At 37.1% G+C, this 18,702-nt stretch overlaps 1 protein-coding gene across 4 annotated transcripts in view; it reads right to left on the reverse strand.

Annotated features, from left to right (window-relative positions):
* The window catches only part of NELL1 (neural EGFL like 1), a 934,168-nt gene that overhangs the window by 351,048 nt on the left and 564,418 nt on the right, over nucleotides 1-18,702 (reverse strand). For all 4 annotated transcript variants that reach the window (XM_025356163.1, XM_025356162.1, XM_025356161.1 and 1 more), the window contains one exon: nucleotides 2,908-3,030. In XM_025356163.1, the coding sequence (XP_025211948.1) occupies nucleotides 2,908-3,030 (123 nt within the window). The remainder of the gene's footprint in view (nucleotides 1-2,907; nucleotides 3,031-18,702) is intronic.

Consider the following 18,702-nt stretch of genomic DNA (forward strand, 5'->3'; position numbering starts at 1 on the left):
TTTTTTTTTTTTTTTTTTTTTTTTTTTTTTGAGATGGAGTCTTGCTCTGTCCCCAGGCTGGAGTGCAGTGGCATGATCTCGGCTCACTGCAACCTCTGCCTCACAGGTTCGAGAGATTCTCATGCCTCAGCCTCCCCAGTAGCTGGGATTACAGGTGCACACAATGCCCAGCTAATTTTTGTTTTTGTTTTGTTTTTTGTTTTTTAGTAGAGGTAGGGTTTCGTTGTGTTGGCCAGGCTAGTCTGGAACTCCTGACCTCAGGTGATCCACCCACCTTGGCCTCCCAAAGCGCTGGGATTACAGGCGTGAGCCACCACACCCAGCCCTAACCAAATTTTAATATGTAATATGTAAAAATATAAAAGTTACAATTCCCCAATAATGAAAGCAGGTGCAAAGTACCAGTAGTGAAAGCAGGTATAGAGTACAAGCTCTTTATCCAATTGTTCAACTACACCACATTGCTTTCCCATGTAGCATTTATAAAACACAAGACTTTTCCTTACTGAGGTCGACACAATTGATTATGAGAATGTCTTTAAGAAAATATTTTCCCTAATTCATAACTTTCAAGGGAAGATATGTTTCCCCTCACAGTCTGCGGACACCAGGAACATTATTTGCACTCATATTTTTTCACAGCTGGACTTAGAAAATTCTACAAAGGTGAAACCACCACTTATCACAATGGCAAGAGAGGACTTGGCAAATACAAACTCATAGGACAAGGGCAATTAATATTATTTTATGAGGTAACATAATTCTGAAAAAAGTGCATTAAAATCCCTATGTTGCTCCTCAGATTTATAGCACTAGCATGCAGTTACCAGCAGTGGGCTTGATAATCCATGGAATTACATTAACGTTTTTGTTTTCTTGTTTTGCTTTGGAAATTTCCTTAGCCTTTTAAAAAGGCTGAGCACTAGTTTATTTGCTTCAGGGTACTTTAGAAAAAATACACATGAATATTCACGTATAAAAGACCATAGGAAGAAATGCAAATAATATAGAATTCATAGCAATAAGTGAATTTTCTTTTTTCACACACCCATGGGTAATAAGGTGACTAGTTTGCATGTTTCCAGTCTTTATTTATTTACATAAATATGTATATAGATATTTATAAATATTAACTTAGATATTTGATGACACTATATTGCTGTGAACTTGATTTTATTTTTTTTCTCAAAAATATGTAGGGTATCTTTCAATGTGACATGTATGTGTATGTGTTTGTGTGTGTGCATGTGTGTACATACAAATGTTTAGAGTTTTAAACTACAGCATTCTACTCTATAAAATGAATATGCCAAAATAAATGTAATCATTCCAAGACTGATGGATATTTTGGTTGTTTCCAGTTTTCAGTGAATATAAACAGTGCTGCAAAAAAAAAAAAAAAAAAACACTCTACATACATTTCCCCCCCTTCATGAACCTGTGCTTTTTTAGAATGAATTTCAAGAGGTAAAATTGATGGAATCAATAGAATACATACTTTGAATGTTGATAAATTTTGTCAAATTGCTGTTTAAAAAAAAAGAGTTTTACCAATTTACACTGATAGTCATGTATTAGGCTTTCTGCTTACCTCACCTTAACCAACACAGAATAAAATCAATCTTTTAAAATTCCTCCCCAATCCAATCCATAAATATAGTGACTTAGTCACTGTAAATTATTTTTCACTCATTACCAGCATTTCATCCCTGCAGAGGAATACTGACAATGTGTTTACTATGTATCTTTGGGCAAGTTACTTAACCTCTCTGTGTCTCAATTTTATCACTTCTAAAATGAGGATAATAATACCTACCTCATAGGATGTCTTTTGTTTTCTTGTTAATGTTGCCTATTTTTTCATTATGATTGTGCCTTTCCTCTTTGGTGATTTGGTGAGTTAACACATAGTAAACAAGCACCTACTGTGTGCAAGGCACCACTCTAAATGCCAGAGACAATGGGGGGACAATATCAAGTATTCACTGTCATGGAGCTTACATCCTAGTGGGGAGGCAGATAACACAGAGACAAGCAAACACATAAACATGTAATGTTCTGTCAGGTTGTGTTTGTGAAGAAAAAAATCAAGCATGGTGTGGGCTAAGAAGTACTAAGGTGCTATTTTAGATAGGGTGATCAAAGAACATTTCTGTGATGCGGGGACATTTGAGTAGAGACATGAAAGAAATGAGCATTAAAAAAAATAAAAATAAAATAAAATGAAAGAAAGAAAGAAAGAAAGAAAGAAAGAAAGAAAGAAAGAAAGAAAGAAAGAAAGAAGCATTGAGGCTGAGGCAACAGCAATGCTGAAGGAATAACAGGGACCCAGTAGGCTGAGGCAAAGGGATTGAGGGTGAGAGGAAAGAGAGGTGTCAGCTGTGAGGAGCCAGGGACCAGATGCTGAATGCCCTCATAAGCCAGAAGGAGGAATTTTAATTTTATTCTAAATGCTAAGGGAAGCCAGAGCACTGGCCTCTGAATTGATAAACTGCTGCAAGACACTGAGCAAGGCTAAAACTGTAAGTTTCCTACCCAAGCAGGTACCTCAAGTGTGGAGAGAAACAGTGTCCACTTGCTCTTCGGGGAAAGCTAAAAGGAAAGAAAAGCCCACATCCACAATCGAAGCTTCCCTCACAAACCCACGCCAAGAGGCAAAGCTGAACAGAGCCATCAAGTTATGTAACTGCCCCTGACCCACACCTATACCTTTTTCTTTCAACTCAAAAGCTAAATCTAAAGCATTTTACTTTTTCCCTGATGCATAGTACCCTTGCCAGTTGATAAACCAGGAGCAGGACCCCTGGCTGTGTTCCACCAAGAGTTACCAAGAAGGTCCGACACACGAGTGCCAAGAGCCCAGGCAGAATGGCTGCTCACAACTCACCCCTAAGGCGGTAAGCCTACCTCTGCAGATGGTCCCATTCCCCACGTAGCCCGGTTTGCAGGTGCAGCTGTGTCCCTGGACAGTGTTGGTGCAGATGGCATTCTCGTCACAGTTGTGCTGGCCGCTGCCACATTCATCGTGTTCTGTTTCCAGGGTGAGAGAGAAAGAGAAACACCTTTTCTTAAGTTGGAATTACTGGTATTGGGAAATGTAGCTGGAATTCACCCAATAAGAATGACAGTGACTACCACATGTCACTACCTTACTATGTGCCTAAAAGTTCCTGTTGAAATCTAAACTCTGAAAGAAAGATGTTACCTACTTTGCAGGTAAAGAAACAGTGTCAGAGAAGTCACACAATTGGTAAGTGCTGCGCTAAGGCCATTGTTTGTTTTACCTTCTGAAAAGGTTTTCAGAGATTCCAAGGTAATGGCTCTCAATAGGGGGAATTTTGCACTACCTCACCCTGCAAACATCTGATATGTCAGGGGGTATTTTTGGTTGCCATTATTGGGAACAGGAGGTGATACTGAAATCTAGGGAATAAAGGCCAGGAATGCTGCTAAGCATTGTACGATGTGCAGGACTGCTGAAAACAATGAACTAGCCGGCCTAGAACGTCCACAATACTGAAAAATGTCCACAATTGGAAACCTTCTCCTCAGGTTACAAAAAAGAGAAGGGAAGGGAAGGGAAGGGAAGGGGAGGGGAGGGAAGGGGAGGGGAGGGGAGGGAAGGGGAGGGGAGGGGAGGGGCAAACCTATATTAGAGATTCCATGGCTTATTTAGAACAAAGAGGATAAAACTGAAGAGGAAGGCCGGTGAATATAGCCTAGCAAAGGAGAATTTCCCAACAAAATTTTCAAAGGAGTACCACTGGTCACAGGGAAGGCTGGCAAGCACAGGATTGTGCTGAGAGTAGGAAAAGGATTTACTCTGAGGCCTCTGTTTAAGGGCCTTCAGCAGTTTAGCTCTAATTTTCCATATAGCCCACGTTCATAGGGTTCAGATCTAACCTCTGCATAGCTGCCTGCCGTGTAGTGATATGGGTTATATATATTCAGATAGCTGTGGCATCCTTGATCCACAAGACATGGAGAGAAACTGATCTAACCCTACAAAACAGATTAAAAGATTCCAAGTTAGAAACTAAGGTTTCATAGATAACTGTAATTTCCTCTCATACTCAGCAAGTTTATGGAGTTACCCAAATGACTCCTCTATAAATAAACAATATGGCAAAGTTTATATCCTTTATTCCTTTTTAACATCTGCTAGTATAATTTCTCACAAATTTTAAGAAGAAAAATCCAGTAGGGCCATTCGAATCACAAATAGTTATAAAACAAGAATAGAAATTCCAGCTAGACACCTCAAGGAAATAACACTAATTGGAACAAAACAAAAAATTCAATATAGTTTGTTAAGTGAATTGTTCAACCAATGTACCAATCATTTGAAATATCATCAATCTTCATTTATTTTTATTTTAAATTTCCTAATGGGGGTCCAGTAATGAGAAAGGTTAAATCCTGCAAAATAGGACTGTTTTCATCACACACACACAACAGAGGTAGGGTACACACCTGCATCTGATTGTTGATTTAATACTTCAGATTTTCTAAATAAAATTTTTATTTAGGCCTTAAGACCAACCCAACTGTCAGCAAGAAATGTGCACAGGTTAGCAAACAGTGAGAAAAGAAGATAAGATTCCTGAGGGCACACCTCAAGTCTGTGCTCAAGTCATCTCCAGCACACTGCAGAAATAGTATACCCCTGTGCATGTCCACTCGAATTTACAAACCTATCAAGTACCTAGTATGTGCAGGTGCACTACCAGACAATGTTAGAAGCATTAAAAAGTCTAAGAATTCAGACTTATACTCCAAGAGTTTTCAGTCTCCTTCTTTAAATTCATTTAATAAATAGTGATTATGGTCTGTACTGGGAATACAATGATGAGTAGATATGGTCTCTGCTAGCCTGAACATTTTAATAGGGGTAACTAACTGGAACACAGAAGAGAAGTGATAACAGTTATAAGTAGTTGACCTTATATTTTATCATACAAATGGAACATATTTTAAATGAAAGGGTGCTCCACTAATAATTACACTGGGATAACAAGCGTAACTCAGAATGACCCAGACAAACTAGCGTGTGTGGTCATGCTAGATAAGAGGAATAAAGATAAGCTAGACCGAGAGTTCATTGGAGGGAAGAAATTCCCTCTAACGGAAGGAAGAGAAAAGCCCTCTCGCAAAAGGTAGTATTTGAAATAATCTTTCACGAATGGTCAAGGTTTCTCAATTAGAGCTGCTCATATTAATACCTTACATAATGTTATTGAATCTAGAGAATGCCAAGCACTGAAGTCAATATTTTACACATATTATATCATTTAATTCTCCCAACAATTAAATGAAGTAAGTCTGCTGATTTTACAATGAAGAAACTTAGACAAAAGTACTTTATAGAATAACTTTCCTAAGATCATAGAATTGGTAAGTAGAAAAACTCAGATTGTGAATGTAGATACTAGATGAACAAACATGTCACTGAGCAGTTGGAAATTAATTTGGATGTGGCTGAAACTAAACCATGACATGTGGAAATGATATCATAATGCAAACAATGAACTGTCTTCCTGTATTCTAGCTCTCAATTCCTACTGAGATCTCCTACGTACTTACTGAGAACAGATGACCTATTCCCAAAGAACAAAGGCTCTAGAACTTCCACATTTCATTTTCTTTAGTCATGCCCAAGTTTTCAAAATTACCAGCATCTTCAACACTGTGTTTAATAGAGACAGCCAAAGAAAATATAGTTTTCTCCTATAAATATCACATTCCTTTCAGGATACTAAGGATGCTGCAAAAGATAAGACAAGTGCTTGTGAAAGATGGACTGGCATTTAGGTTATGAGTATGAACTCCAAAGCCACTGGCCTAGATTAGAAGATCCTGGTTTGCCAATTACAAGCTAACTGTACTCAAGTAAGTTACCCAACCTCTCTGTCTTAGATTCCTCATTGTAAAATGTGGAAAATGATAGAACCTATCACTTGGGATTGTTTTGAGAACTAAATTAATTAATATAGGTAGAAAACTTACTACAGTATATTACAGCTGGTAAGTGCTCCATAAGTGTTAGGTATTTGATGGTCGCTGCTGCTGCTGCTGCTGCTGCTGCTACTACTACTACTACTGCTAATTCTACTAATATTGCTGCTACAATTACTTGCAGGTAGACTTAATCATAGGATGGTGGTTACAGTTGAACTAAGACAGATGTTATCAAGATGATTAATTAGAGGCGTCCAGCACTCACCTCCCCAACAAAGGACCACAACAACCGGTAGATAACCACAAATCAAACAGAGCATATTTAAGGAAAAATACTGGGATTCAGTAGAAAAGTTATGAAGACCTTCTAAGGTTCAGAAACTTAAAAAGGCATTATAGAAAGGAACGCAAAGCACCTGGTATCAATTAATTTCAAGTCAAGAGGGACTCCTATTGTGGGAAAAAAGAAAGTGGGAGATTGCCAGCAGCCATATTCCCACCATGGCCACCAGCAATTCTAGCTACAGAAGAGCTTCGTAGCCCTTAAAGGCCCTGATCCCAGCATAGGGAGCATTTGGAATCCAAACAACTTCATACTTCCAGAGAGGGAAAACATGCTGAGTCCTTTCTACTCCCCTGGATCCAGGATGCTGAAGCACAATACCATTTGAAGAGCAGAGTTGCCACCAGAATGTATCCATTCCTAGGATCCAATAGTCACTGTATGTCCATATTCCTGGGGTCTTGCTGCCATCCCATCACATATACCCAGAAGGCTGCAGCATCATGACATGAGACGGACATAGAAACGTTACCCCAGGACGGAGGGAGCCAACACACAAAAGGAAATGAAGTCTAAGAAATGACTGAAAATGAATTCAAAATGATGATCTTAAGGAAATTCATCAAGATATAAGAGAACACAGACATTTCAACAAAATCAGAAAGACTGCATGATTTGAATGAGATATTCAACAAAGAGATAGATATCACAAAACAAAATCAGAGAAATCTTGAAACAGAACAATTCAATGAATGAAATAAAACTTTAATTGAGAACTTCAATAACAGGCTAGTTTCAAGCAGAATAATTTTTAAACTTGAAGACAGCTCTTTTGAAGAAACTCAGTCAGACAAAAATAAGAAGACATTTTAAAATAATAAATTAAGCCTAAAAGGACATATGGGCCACCATTAAGTAAATAAATATGTGAAGTTTGGAAGTTATAAGAAGAAAAGATGGGAAATGGCATAGAAAACCTACTTTTAAAAAAATAATAGTCATAGGCTGGGCATCGTGGCACATACCTATAATCCCAACACTTTGGGAGGCTGAGACAGAAGAATCACTTGGAGTTTGAGACCAGAGTAGGGAAGATGGTGATGTGCCATATCTACCAAAAAAGAAAAATCTGGGTTATGGTGGCACACACCTGTGGTCATAACTTCGCAGGAGGATCACTTGAGCCCAGGAAGTTGAGGTTGCAGTGAACCATGTTCATGCCACTGCATTCCAGCTTGGGTGATAGAGAGAGACCTTGTCTCAAAAAGTAATAATAATAAAATAATAATATTAGTTTAAAACTTCCCAATACTTGGGAGAGATATGGCCATCCAGATTTAGAAAGCCCCCAAATAAATTCAACCCAAGAAGGTCCTTGCCAAGGCACATTATAGTCAAACTTTCCAAAGGCAAAGATAAAGATGGAATGCTAAAAACTGAGAGAAAAACATCAAATCGCATATAAGGATATCCCATCAGACTAACAGCAGATTTTCCAGCAGGCCAGAAAAGAATGGGATGATATATTCAAAGTTCTAAAAGAAAAAACAACTGCCACCAAGGAACCCTATACACAGAAAAACTAACCATCAGAAATTATGGAGAAACAATCTTTCTCAGACAGGCAAAAACTGAGGAAATTCATTACCAGTAGACCTGACCTACAAGAAAAGCTTAACAAAGTCCTACATCAGGAAGTGAAGGGCAATATATACTTTTTTTTTTGAGTCATATACTTTCATGAAAGTCATACTCATATATAACTCACCACTAGAGCAGATAAACAAATACAAAGGGAATGGGATAACACATTACTATTACAGAAAACCACCAAACCACAAAAATAAACAGTAAGAGAAGAAGAAAGGAACAAAGGGTATAAAAAACAACCACAAAACGATTAACAAAATAACAGAAGTACTCATCTATCAATATAAACCTCAAATGTAAATGGTTTTGATTTCCCAATTCAAATTAAAATATGTGGACTGGTTGAATGGATTTTTGGTAAGACCCAACTATATAAAGCTCATAAGAAACTAATATCACCTGTGAAAATACACATCATCTAAAAGTATAAGGATAGAAAAATGTATTCCACACAAATAGAAATCAAAAGTGAGCAGAAATAGCTATGTTTATATCAGATGAAATAGATATTAAGTAAAAAAGGAAAGACAAAGAATGTCATTATATACATTATATAATAAGAGAATCAATTCAGCAAATATATATAACAATTATAAATACACATGCGTCCAGCACTAGAGGACCCAAATTCATAAAGCAAATGTTACTAGATCTGAAGAGAGAAAGACAGAGAGAGAGAGAAGAGACTCCAATACAATAATGATAGGGGGCTTGAACAACCCACTCTTAGCATTAGATAGATCATCTAGACAGAACATCAACAAAAAAAGATTGGATTTAAACTGGACTTTAAGCCAAATAGATATAAAAGACATTTGCAGAACAATATATCCAATGACAGAGTATACATTCTTTTCATCAGCACATAGAACATTCTCCAGGGTAGAACATATGTTAGGCCACAAATGTCTAAACAAATTTCTAAAAATTAAAATAATATCAAGTTTCTTCTCAGACCACAATGGAATAAAACTAGAAATCAATACCAGGAGAACTTTGAAAACTATATAAAAACATGGAATATAAACATGTTCCTGAATGACCACTGGGTCACTGAAGAAATTAAGATGGAAATCATAAAAATTCTTGAAACAAAGGAAAACAGAAACACAATATACCAAAACCTCTGGGGCAAAGTAAAAACCAGTATTAAAAGGCAAGTTTATAGCAGTAAAAGCTGACATAAAAAGAATAGAAAGATTTCAAATAAGCAATCTAATGATGTACCTCAAGAAATTTGAAAAGCAAGAGCCAACCAAACCGAAAATTAGTAGAAGGAAAGAAATAATAAAGATCAGAGCAGAACTAAACTGAATGGAGACTTAAACAACACAAAAAATCGGCTGGGTGTGGTGACTCACGCCTGTAATCCCAGCACTTTGGGAGGCCGAGGCGGGCAGATCACGAGGTCAGGAGATGGAGACCATCCTGGCTAACACTGTGAAACCCCATCTGTACTTAAAAAAAAAAAATTAGCCAGGTGTGGTGGCGGGTGCCTGGAGTCCCAGCTACTCAGGAGGCTGAGACAGGAGAATGGCGTGAACCCAGGAAGCAGAGCTTGCAGTGAGCCAAAATCGCACCACTGCACTCCAGCCTGGGCAACCAAGTGAGACTCTGTCTCAATAAACAAACAAACAAAAACACAACAAACAAACAAAATACAAAAGATCAAAGAAACAAAAAGCTTGTTTTTTGAAAAGATCGACAAAATCAACAAACCGTTGGCTAGACTAAGGAAAAATGAGAAAAGAGCTAGATAAATAAAATCAAGAAACTGAAAATGAGAGACATTACAACTAATACTACAGAAATATAAAGAATTATTCAACGAGGCCAGATACAGTGGCTTATGTCTGTAATCTCAGCACTTTGGGAGGCTAAGGCAGGTGGATTGCTTGAGCCCAGGAGTTAGAGACCAGCCTGATCAACATGGTGAAACCCCATCTCTACAAAAACTACAAAAATTTTCTAGGTATGGTGGCCCACACCAGTAGTTCCAAGTACTCGGGAGGCTGAGGTGGGAGCATTGCTTGAGCCTGGGAGGTCGAGGCTGCAGTGAGCCATGATCATGCCACTTCACTCCACCCTGGGCAACAGAGCGAGACCTTGTCTGAACAACAACAAAAGACGCTATTACGGCAGCTAAATGCCAACAGATTGGAAAACCTAGAGCAAACAGATAAATTTCTGGACACAGGTAACCTATCAATTTTAAACCAGAAAGAAATAGGAAAACTGGGCAGACCAATAACAAGTAAAGAGATTGAAACAGAACAAAAAAAATCTCCAAGCAAAGAAAACCCTGGGAATGGATGCCTTCACTGCTGAATTCTATCAAACTTTTAGGAAATAATTAACTACTAATTCTTCTAAATTATTACAAAAACTGAAGAGGCAGTAATTCTTCCTAACTTATTGTACAAGGCCATTATTACCCTGATACTAAAATCAGACAAAAACATAACAAAGAAAGCAAATTAAAGGCCAATATCCCTGATTAACACAGATGCAAAAATCCTCAACCAAATACTAGCAAACTGAATACAACAGCACAACAGAAAGATTATACACCATGATCAAGTAGTATTTACTTTGGAGATGCAAGGATGCTTCAACATACTCAAATCAATAAATGTGAGATATATCACATCATTGTCCAATCAACAGAATGGACAAAAACCATATTATCATCTCAATAGATGCAGAGAAAGCATTTGGTAAAATTCAACATCACTTCATGATAAAAAATCCCAAAGAATTAGATGGAGAATCAGTATACCCAGACACAATAAAGACCATATACACAAGCCCATAGCTAATATCATACTGAATCAGGAAAAGCCAAAATTTGCTGTCTCTAAGAACTAGAACAAGACAAAGATAACAACTTTTAGCACTGCTAGTCAACACAGTACTCAAAGTTCTAGCCAGAGCAATTAGACAAGGGAAATAAATAAAGGGAATCCACATAGGAAAAGAGGAAGTCAAATTGCCCCTCTTTGCAGATGATATAATCTTATATATTGAAAAACGCAAAAGCTCCACTAAAAATAAATCTCAGAACTAATAAACAAATTCAGTAAAGTTGCAGGATACAAAATCAACACATAAAAATTGGTACACTTCTATACATTAGCAACAAACCAACTGAGAAAGAAATCAGGAATGCAAATGCATTTACAATAGCTACAAAAAACAAACCCTAGGAATAAATTTAACCAAGGAGGTGAGAGAGCTCTACAATGAAGACGACGAAATATTGATAAAAGAAACTAAAGAGGACACACAAAAATGTAAAAATATTCTATGTTCATGAATTGAAAGAATTAACATTGTTAAACCATACTATTCAAAGTGATCTACAGATTCAATGTAATCCCTATTAATGACATATCAATAACAATACCAATGACATTCTTCACAGAAATAGAAAAAAAAGCCTAAAACTTGAGGAACCATAAAAGATCCCAAATAGCCAAAAAACAGAACTGAGCAAACACGATAAAGCTGAAGACATCACACTACCTGACTTCAAAATATACTACAAAGCAATAGCAACCAAAACAGCATGATACTGGCATAAAAACAGGTACATAGGCCGATTGAACATTAATAATAGAGAACCCAATAATAAATGTATGTATTTACAGCTGATATGGCTTGGATTTGTGTTCCTGCACAAATCTTATGTTGAATTGTAAACCTCAGTGTTGGAGGCAGAACCTGGTGGGAGGTGACTGAATCATGTGGACACATTTCCCAATTGCTGTTCTCGTGATATCTGGTTGTTTAAAAGTGTGTAGCACCTCCTCTTTGCTCTCTTCCTCCTGTTCCTGCTATGCAAATCGTGCCTCCATCTCTTCACCTTCCACTACGACCATAAGTTTCCTGAGGTCTCCGAAGCCATGCTTCCTGTACAGCCTGCAGAACTGACAGTCAATTAAACTTCTTTTCTTTATAAATTACCGGTCTCAGGTAGTTCTTTATAGCAATGTGAGAACAGACTAATAAAACAGCCAACTGATTTTTGACAAAAGTGGCAGCAACCTACATTGGAGAAAGGACAACCTCTTCCTTAAATGGTGCTGGGAAAATTGGATATTCATAATGCAGAAAAATGAAATTAGACCCCTATTTCTCATCATATACAAAAATCAACTCAAAGTAGATTAAATACTTAAATGTGAGACCTAAATTAATAAAACTACTGGAAGAAAACACAGGGAAAATGCTTTAGGATATTGATATGGACAGAGATTTGGGGCTAAGACTTCAAAAGTACAATCAACAAAAGTAAAAATAGATAAGTGGAATTATATTAAACTAAAGTGCTTCTGCACAGCGAAAGAAACAACAGAGTAAAGAGCAACCTACGAAATGGGACGATATTTTTTCAAGCTATCATATGACAAGTGATTAATATCCAGAATATACAAGGAACTGAAATAACTTAGCAGCACAAAAGCAAATAACCCAAAATAAAAATTGGCAAATAATCTGAACACTCACTTTTTAAAAGAAGGAAGCAATATGGACAACAGGGATATTTTTTAAATGCTCAACATCATTAATCATCAAGGGAATGAACATCAAAACTACAGTGAGATATTATCTCACCCCAGTTAAAATGGCTTACATTGAAAAGACAGGCAATAACAGATGCCAGTGAGGATGGAGAGAAAACAGAACTCATACAATGTTGGTGGAATATAAATTAGTACAGCCCTTATCAAAAACAGTATGGGTGTTTCTTAAACTAAAAATAGAACCACTGTGTGATCCAGCAATCTCACTACTTTGTTTATTTAAAGGAATAAAAATCTGTATATTGAAGAGATATTTGCACCCCCATATTTACTGCAGCATTATTCACAATAGCCAACATATGGAATCAACCTAAGTGTCCATCAATAGAAGAATGGATTCAAAATGTGTCATGTATACACAATGGAATACTATGAAGTAACAAAAAGAACCAAATTCCACCATTAGTGGCAACATCGATGAGCTTTGAAGACATTGTGTTACATAAAATAAGTCATGCACAGAAAGATGAATACCACATATTCTCATTCATACTTGGGACTTTAAAAATTTGAGCTCACAAAAGTATAGTGTAGACTTGTGGTTATGAGAAGCTGGAAAACATAGTAGAGAGAGGAGGATAGAGAGAGTTTGATTAGGAGATAGAAAATTATAGCTAAAGAATAAGTTGTAGCGCTCTATAACACTGTGGGGGTAACTATGGTCACCCCTAGGGTAACTTATTGCACATTTTTAAATACTAGAAAATAGAATTTTGAATGTTCTAACACAAAGAAATGATAAATATTTGAGGCAATGGATGTGCTAATTACCCTGATTTGATCATTACTCATTGTATTCATGTATTTAAATGTCATTCTGTACCCTATAAATATGTACACTTACATGTCAATTTTTTTAAAAATTTAAAAATTGATTGAGAAATCTTTCTCTTTCCTTTACAGCTAATAGTCTAGGAAGAATGGTTGTGAACAGATAGGCATTTGAAGCTAATTAAATTAGAATGCCTCTTTGCAAGTCCAAAAAAAGATTTGCTTAGAGTCAATTATAGTCCCCAGGAAATAAGACTATAGATTAGAAAGGTGAAAAATGCACATTTAGGATTGATGTATAACCTAAGTTTGGCTACAGTATATTTGGAATATCCAACTTATCAGGACAAAAAATGATGATTGTCACAGCAAGCTATTTCTTCACTAATTATAATGATCATAACAATACTTATTTTTTTAACTAATATTCAAACACTAATTAAACAGTCATTATCACATAGTTCCTTTCTTCTTCCTCCTCATTTCCTGCCTGTGGGAAAACTCAGGAGGGCTCTAATAAATCCAGCCCTGTAACAGTGACTCTTGCATCAGTAGCCACAATCAATGGACACCTTAGGAAACCAATCAGGACCCAAACAACTACCTGACAGACATTTCTACTGTGGCTACAAATGCCCCATGTTTGGGGTCTGCTGGCTTGTGGCTTTATTTTACTCAAAGTAACCTTTTATGTATCTTACATAATTGTAACAATGACTGGACTAGGACATGACAAGCAGATTTTATCTATTGGTAACATTTTATAGATGAAGAAATTAGGATTTGGAGCATGCAAGGCACTTTTCCTATAAGCACATAAATATCAATAATAAGTTGTACTTCTGAAACTCAAACTACCATCTCCTCATTCCATCTCCTACTGTCTTTCTAAAAGTCCACTTTACCATGTCATCCAAAAGAATTGCTACAATTTTGGGCACAGTGTAGGTAATTTTTTACTTAAAAAACAATTACAGATTCACAGGAAGTTGCAAAAGAAGAAAGAAGACTCCTATGTACACTTCACCCAGCTTTCCCCAATGTACCTTTCACTCAGCTTCCCGCAATGTACCTTTCCCCTAGCTTCCCCCAATGTACCCTTCACCCATCTTTCCCCAATGTATTAACTTGTTCTCACACTGCTAATAAAGACATACCTGAGACTGTGTAATTGATAAAGTAAAGTACTTTTATTGCCTCACAGTTAAACATGGCTCGGGAGGCCTCAGGAAACATATAGTCATGGAGAAGGGGAAGCAAACATGTCCTTCTTCACATGGTGGTCGTAAGAAGTACAGGGTGAAGGAGGGGGAAATAGCCCCTTATGAAACCATCAGATCTTGGGGGAACTCACTCACTATCGCGAGAGCAGCATGGAGGTAACTACCCTCGTGACTAAATTACCTCCCACTGGGTCCCTCCTACAACACATAGGGATTATGGGAACTACAATTCAAGGTGAGATTTGGGTGGGTAAACAGCCAAACCATATCATTCTGCCCGACCTCTCCCAAATCTCATGTCTTCTCATTTCAAAATACCATCATGCCTTTCCAACAGTCCCCCAAACTCATAACTCATTCTAGCATTAATCCAAAACCCAAAGTCCAAGGTATCATCTGAGACAAGGCAAGTGCCTTCTGCCCATAAGCCTGCAAAATCAAAAGCAAGTTATTTACTTCTTAGACACAATGGGGGTACAGGCATTGGGCAAATGCACCTGCTCCAAATTGGAGAAATTGGCCAAAACAAAGGGGCCACAGTCCCCATGCAAGTCCAAAATCCAATAAGGCAGTCATTAAAACCTTTAAGTTCCAATATGATCTCCCTTGACTCCATGACTCACATCCAGAGCATGCTGACGCAAGAGGTGGGCTGCCACGGTATTGAGCAGCTCCGGCCCTGTGACTTTGCAAGGTACAGTCCCCACTCCCAGCTGCTTTCGTGGCTGGCTTATGGTGTCTGCAACTTTTCCAGGCACACAGTGCAAGCTGTCAGTGGATCTACCATTCTAGGATCTGAAGGATGGTGGCCCACTTCTCACAGCTCCTCTAAGCAGTGCCCCAGTGGGGACTCTGTGTGAGGACTCCAACCCCACATTTCCCTTCTGCACTTCCCTAGCAGAGATTCTCCCTGAGGGCTCTGCCAGGGACAACATCAGACTTCTGCCTGGACAACGAAGCATTTCCATTCATCCTCTGAAATCTAGGCAGAGGTTCCCAAACCTCAATTCTTGACTTCTGTGCACCCACAGGCTCAACACTACATGGAAGCTGTCAAGGTTTGGGGCTTGCACCCTCAGAAGCAATGGGTCAAGCTGTACCCTGGCCTCTTTTAGCCATAGCTGGAGCATCAGGAACAAAGTCCTGAGGCTGTACACAGAAGGGGGGTCCTGGACCTGGCCCAGGGAACCATTTTTCCCTCCTAGGCCTCTGGGCCTGTGATAGGAGGGGCTGCAATGAAAGTCTCTGATATGCCCTGGAACATTTTTCCCATTGTCTTGGTGATTAACACTCGTCCCCTTATTACTTATGCAAATTTCTGCAGTGGGCTTGAATTTCTCCCCAGAAAATCAGTTTTCTTTTCTATTACATTGCCAGGCTGCAAATTTTCCAAACTTTCATGCTCTGCTTTCTCTTGAATGCTTTGCCACTTAGAAATTCTTTCCGTGAGACACCCTAAATCATCTCTCTCAAGTTCAAAGTTCCAAAGATCTCTAGGGCAAAGGCAAAATGCTGCCAGTCTCTTTGCCCAAGCATAACAAGAATCACCTTTATCTAGTTGCCAACCAGTTCCTCATTTCCATCTGAGACCACCTCAATCTGGACTTCATTTTCTGTATTACTATCAGCATTTTGGTCAAAGTCATTCAAAAAGTCTCTAGGAAGTTCCAAACTTTCCCACATCTTCCTGTCTTCTGAGACCTCTAAGTCTCTAGGAAGTTCCAAACTTTCCCACATTTTCCAATCCTCTTCTGAGCCCTCCAAACTGTTTCAATCTCTGCCTGTTACCCAGTTCCAAAGTCACTTCCACATTTTTGGGTATCCTTATACCAGCACCTCACTCTCCACACCAATTTACTGTATTAGTTCAGTCTCACACTGTTAATAAAGAACTAGCTGGGACTAGGTAATTTATAAAGGAAAGAGGTTTAATTTACTCACCGTTCAGCATGGCTGAGAAGGCCTCAGGAAACTTATAGTCATAGCAGAAGAAGAAGCAAACACGTCCTTCTTTACATGGTGGCCGCAAGGAGAAGTGAGAGAAAAGGGTGGGGAAATAGCCCCTTATAAAACTATCAGATCTCATGAGAACTCGCTCACTATCATGAGAACAGCATGGAGAAAACCACCCTTATGATTCAATTACCTCGCACTGGGTCCCTCCCACAACACGTGGGGATTATGGGAATGACAATTCAAGATGAGATTTGGGTGGGGACACAGCCAAACCATATCAGCATCCTATATACCTATAGTACAATATCAAAATCAGAACATTGACATTAGTATGCTTCTGTTAACTAGTCTACAAATGTAATTTAGTTTATACCATTTTAATCTATATTCATTTATGTATGTGTTATGTAAGTGTGTAGTTCTTTGCAATATTGTCTCATGTAAAATTCACAAAACCACCATCACAGTCATTTTGTATTTGCACCCACTTGACATTTCCCACCCACCCACCCTAATACTGTCAACCACTAATCTGTTCTCCATATCTACAGTTTGTCATTTAGAGAATGCACAAGTATTTTGTGAACATACGTTTTTACATTTCTAGGATAAATATCCAAAAGTGTGAATGCAGGATCATCTGGTAAGAACACGTTTAGTTTCCAAGAAAACTGCCAAATGATTTTCTAGAATGGCTGTAATTTTACATTCTCATCAGTAATGTCTAAGTGATCGTATCTCCATATCCTGACACCTGATGTCACTATTTTTTGTTTTAGCTATTCTGATGGGTGTATAGCGATACTGCATTATGTTTTTAATTTACATTTTGCTAACTATCAATGGTGTTGAGTATATTTTCACTTGCCATCTGTATCTACACTTTAATAAAACATTTGTTCATGTCTTTTGCCCATTTCATAACTGTATTGATTTTTTACTGTTAAATTTTGAAAATTTTTCATATTTTCTACATAAATATGAGCATCTTAAATCTGGAAATCGAAAATCTGAATTGCTCCAAAATCCAAAACATTTTGAGTACTGACATGATGGTCAAAGTTTCAGATTTCAAATTTTCAGATTTAGGATGTTCAACTGAGAAGTATAACGCAAATATTCCAAATTCTGAAAAAGGCTGAAATCTGAAACCCTTCTGGTCTAAGAATTTCAGATAAAAGATAGTCAACTGGTATAAAGCCTTTATTGGATATGGGATTTGCCAGTATTTTCTCACAGCCTGCAATGTGTATTTTCATTCTATCATAGTCTTTTACAATGCAAAAGGTTTTAATTTTCATGGCATTGAATTAATCATTTTTATTTTATATATAGTGCTTTTAATGTAATGTCCAAGAACTCTTTTCTAACCTTAGGTTCCAAAGATCTTCTCCTAATTTTTCCAATAGTTTTATATTTTTACATTTTTACAGTTAAACCCATGATACATTTGAGTTAATTTTTGATAAGGTACAAGGTTTAGGTTGGGGTTAATTTTTTGTTTGTTTGTTTGTTTTTTGCCTATGCACATACAATGACTCCAGTGCCATATGTTCAAAAGGATACTTTTTCTCCATTGAATTGTTTTAATACTTTTATCAAAATCAATTTGTTATATTTGTATTTGTCTATTTCTGGGGTCTCTATTCTGTTCTATTGATCTTTGTGTCTATTCCCCTGTCAATACTACACTGTCTTGAATACAGTATCTATAAAGAAATCCTTAATATTCAATTCAAAATTATTCAATTCAAATTTCAATTCAGAATTCAATCTAATTGATTCAATTGATTATAGTATCTATAAAGAAATCCTTAATATTCAATTCAAAATTATTCAATCCAAAATTATTTTAGTTATTCTAGTTCTTTTGCATTTCTACCTAAATTTTAGATTAAGCTTGTTGGAATTTTGATAGGAATTATGTTAAACTTTATAGATCAACTTATGGAAAACTGACATCTTTACTATATTGAGTCATCTAATCCATGGATACAGTATGTCTCTCCATTAACTTATATAATATTTTATTCCTTCCATTAGTGTTTTTTTAAATGTTAAGAATACAGATCCTATAAATGTTTTCTTAGACTTTTAACTAGGTATTTCATTTTCTTAGGCATTTCATTTTACTTCGGAGCAATTATATATGATAGTAGGTACTTAATTCTAGTTTCTGCACATCAGTTACTAGTATAAAGGAATAAAATTAATTTTCTATATTGATCTCATAACTTGAGACTTTGATGAACTGATTTATTAGTTCTACAACATT

Source organism: Theropithecus gelada, chromosome 14 (genome assembly GCF_003255815.1).
Source record: "Theropithecus gelada isolate Dixy chromosome 14, Tgel_1.0, whole genome shotgun sequence".
Classification (NCBI taxonomy): Eukaryota; Metazoa; Chordata; class Mammalia; order Primates; family Cercopithecidae; genus Theropithecus; species Theropithecus gelada.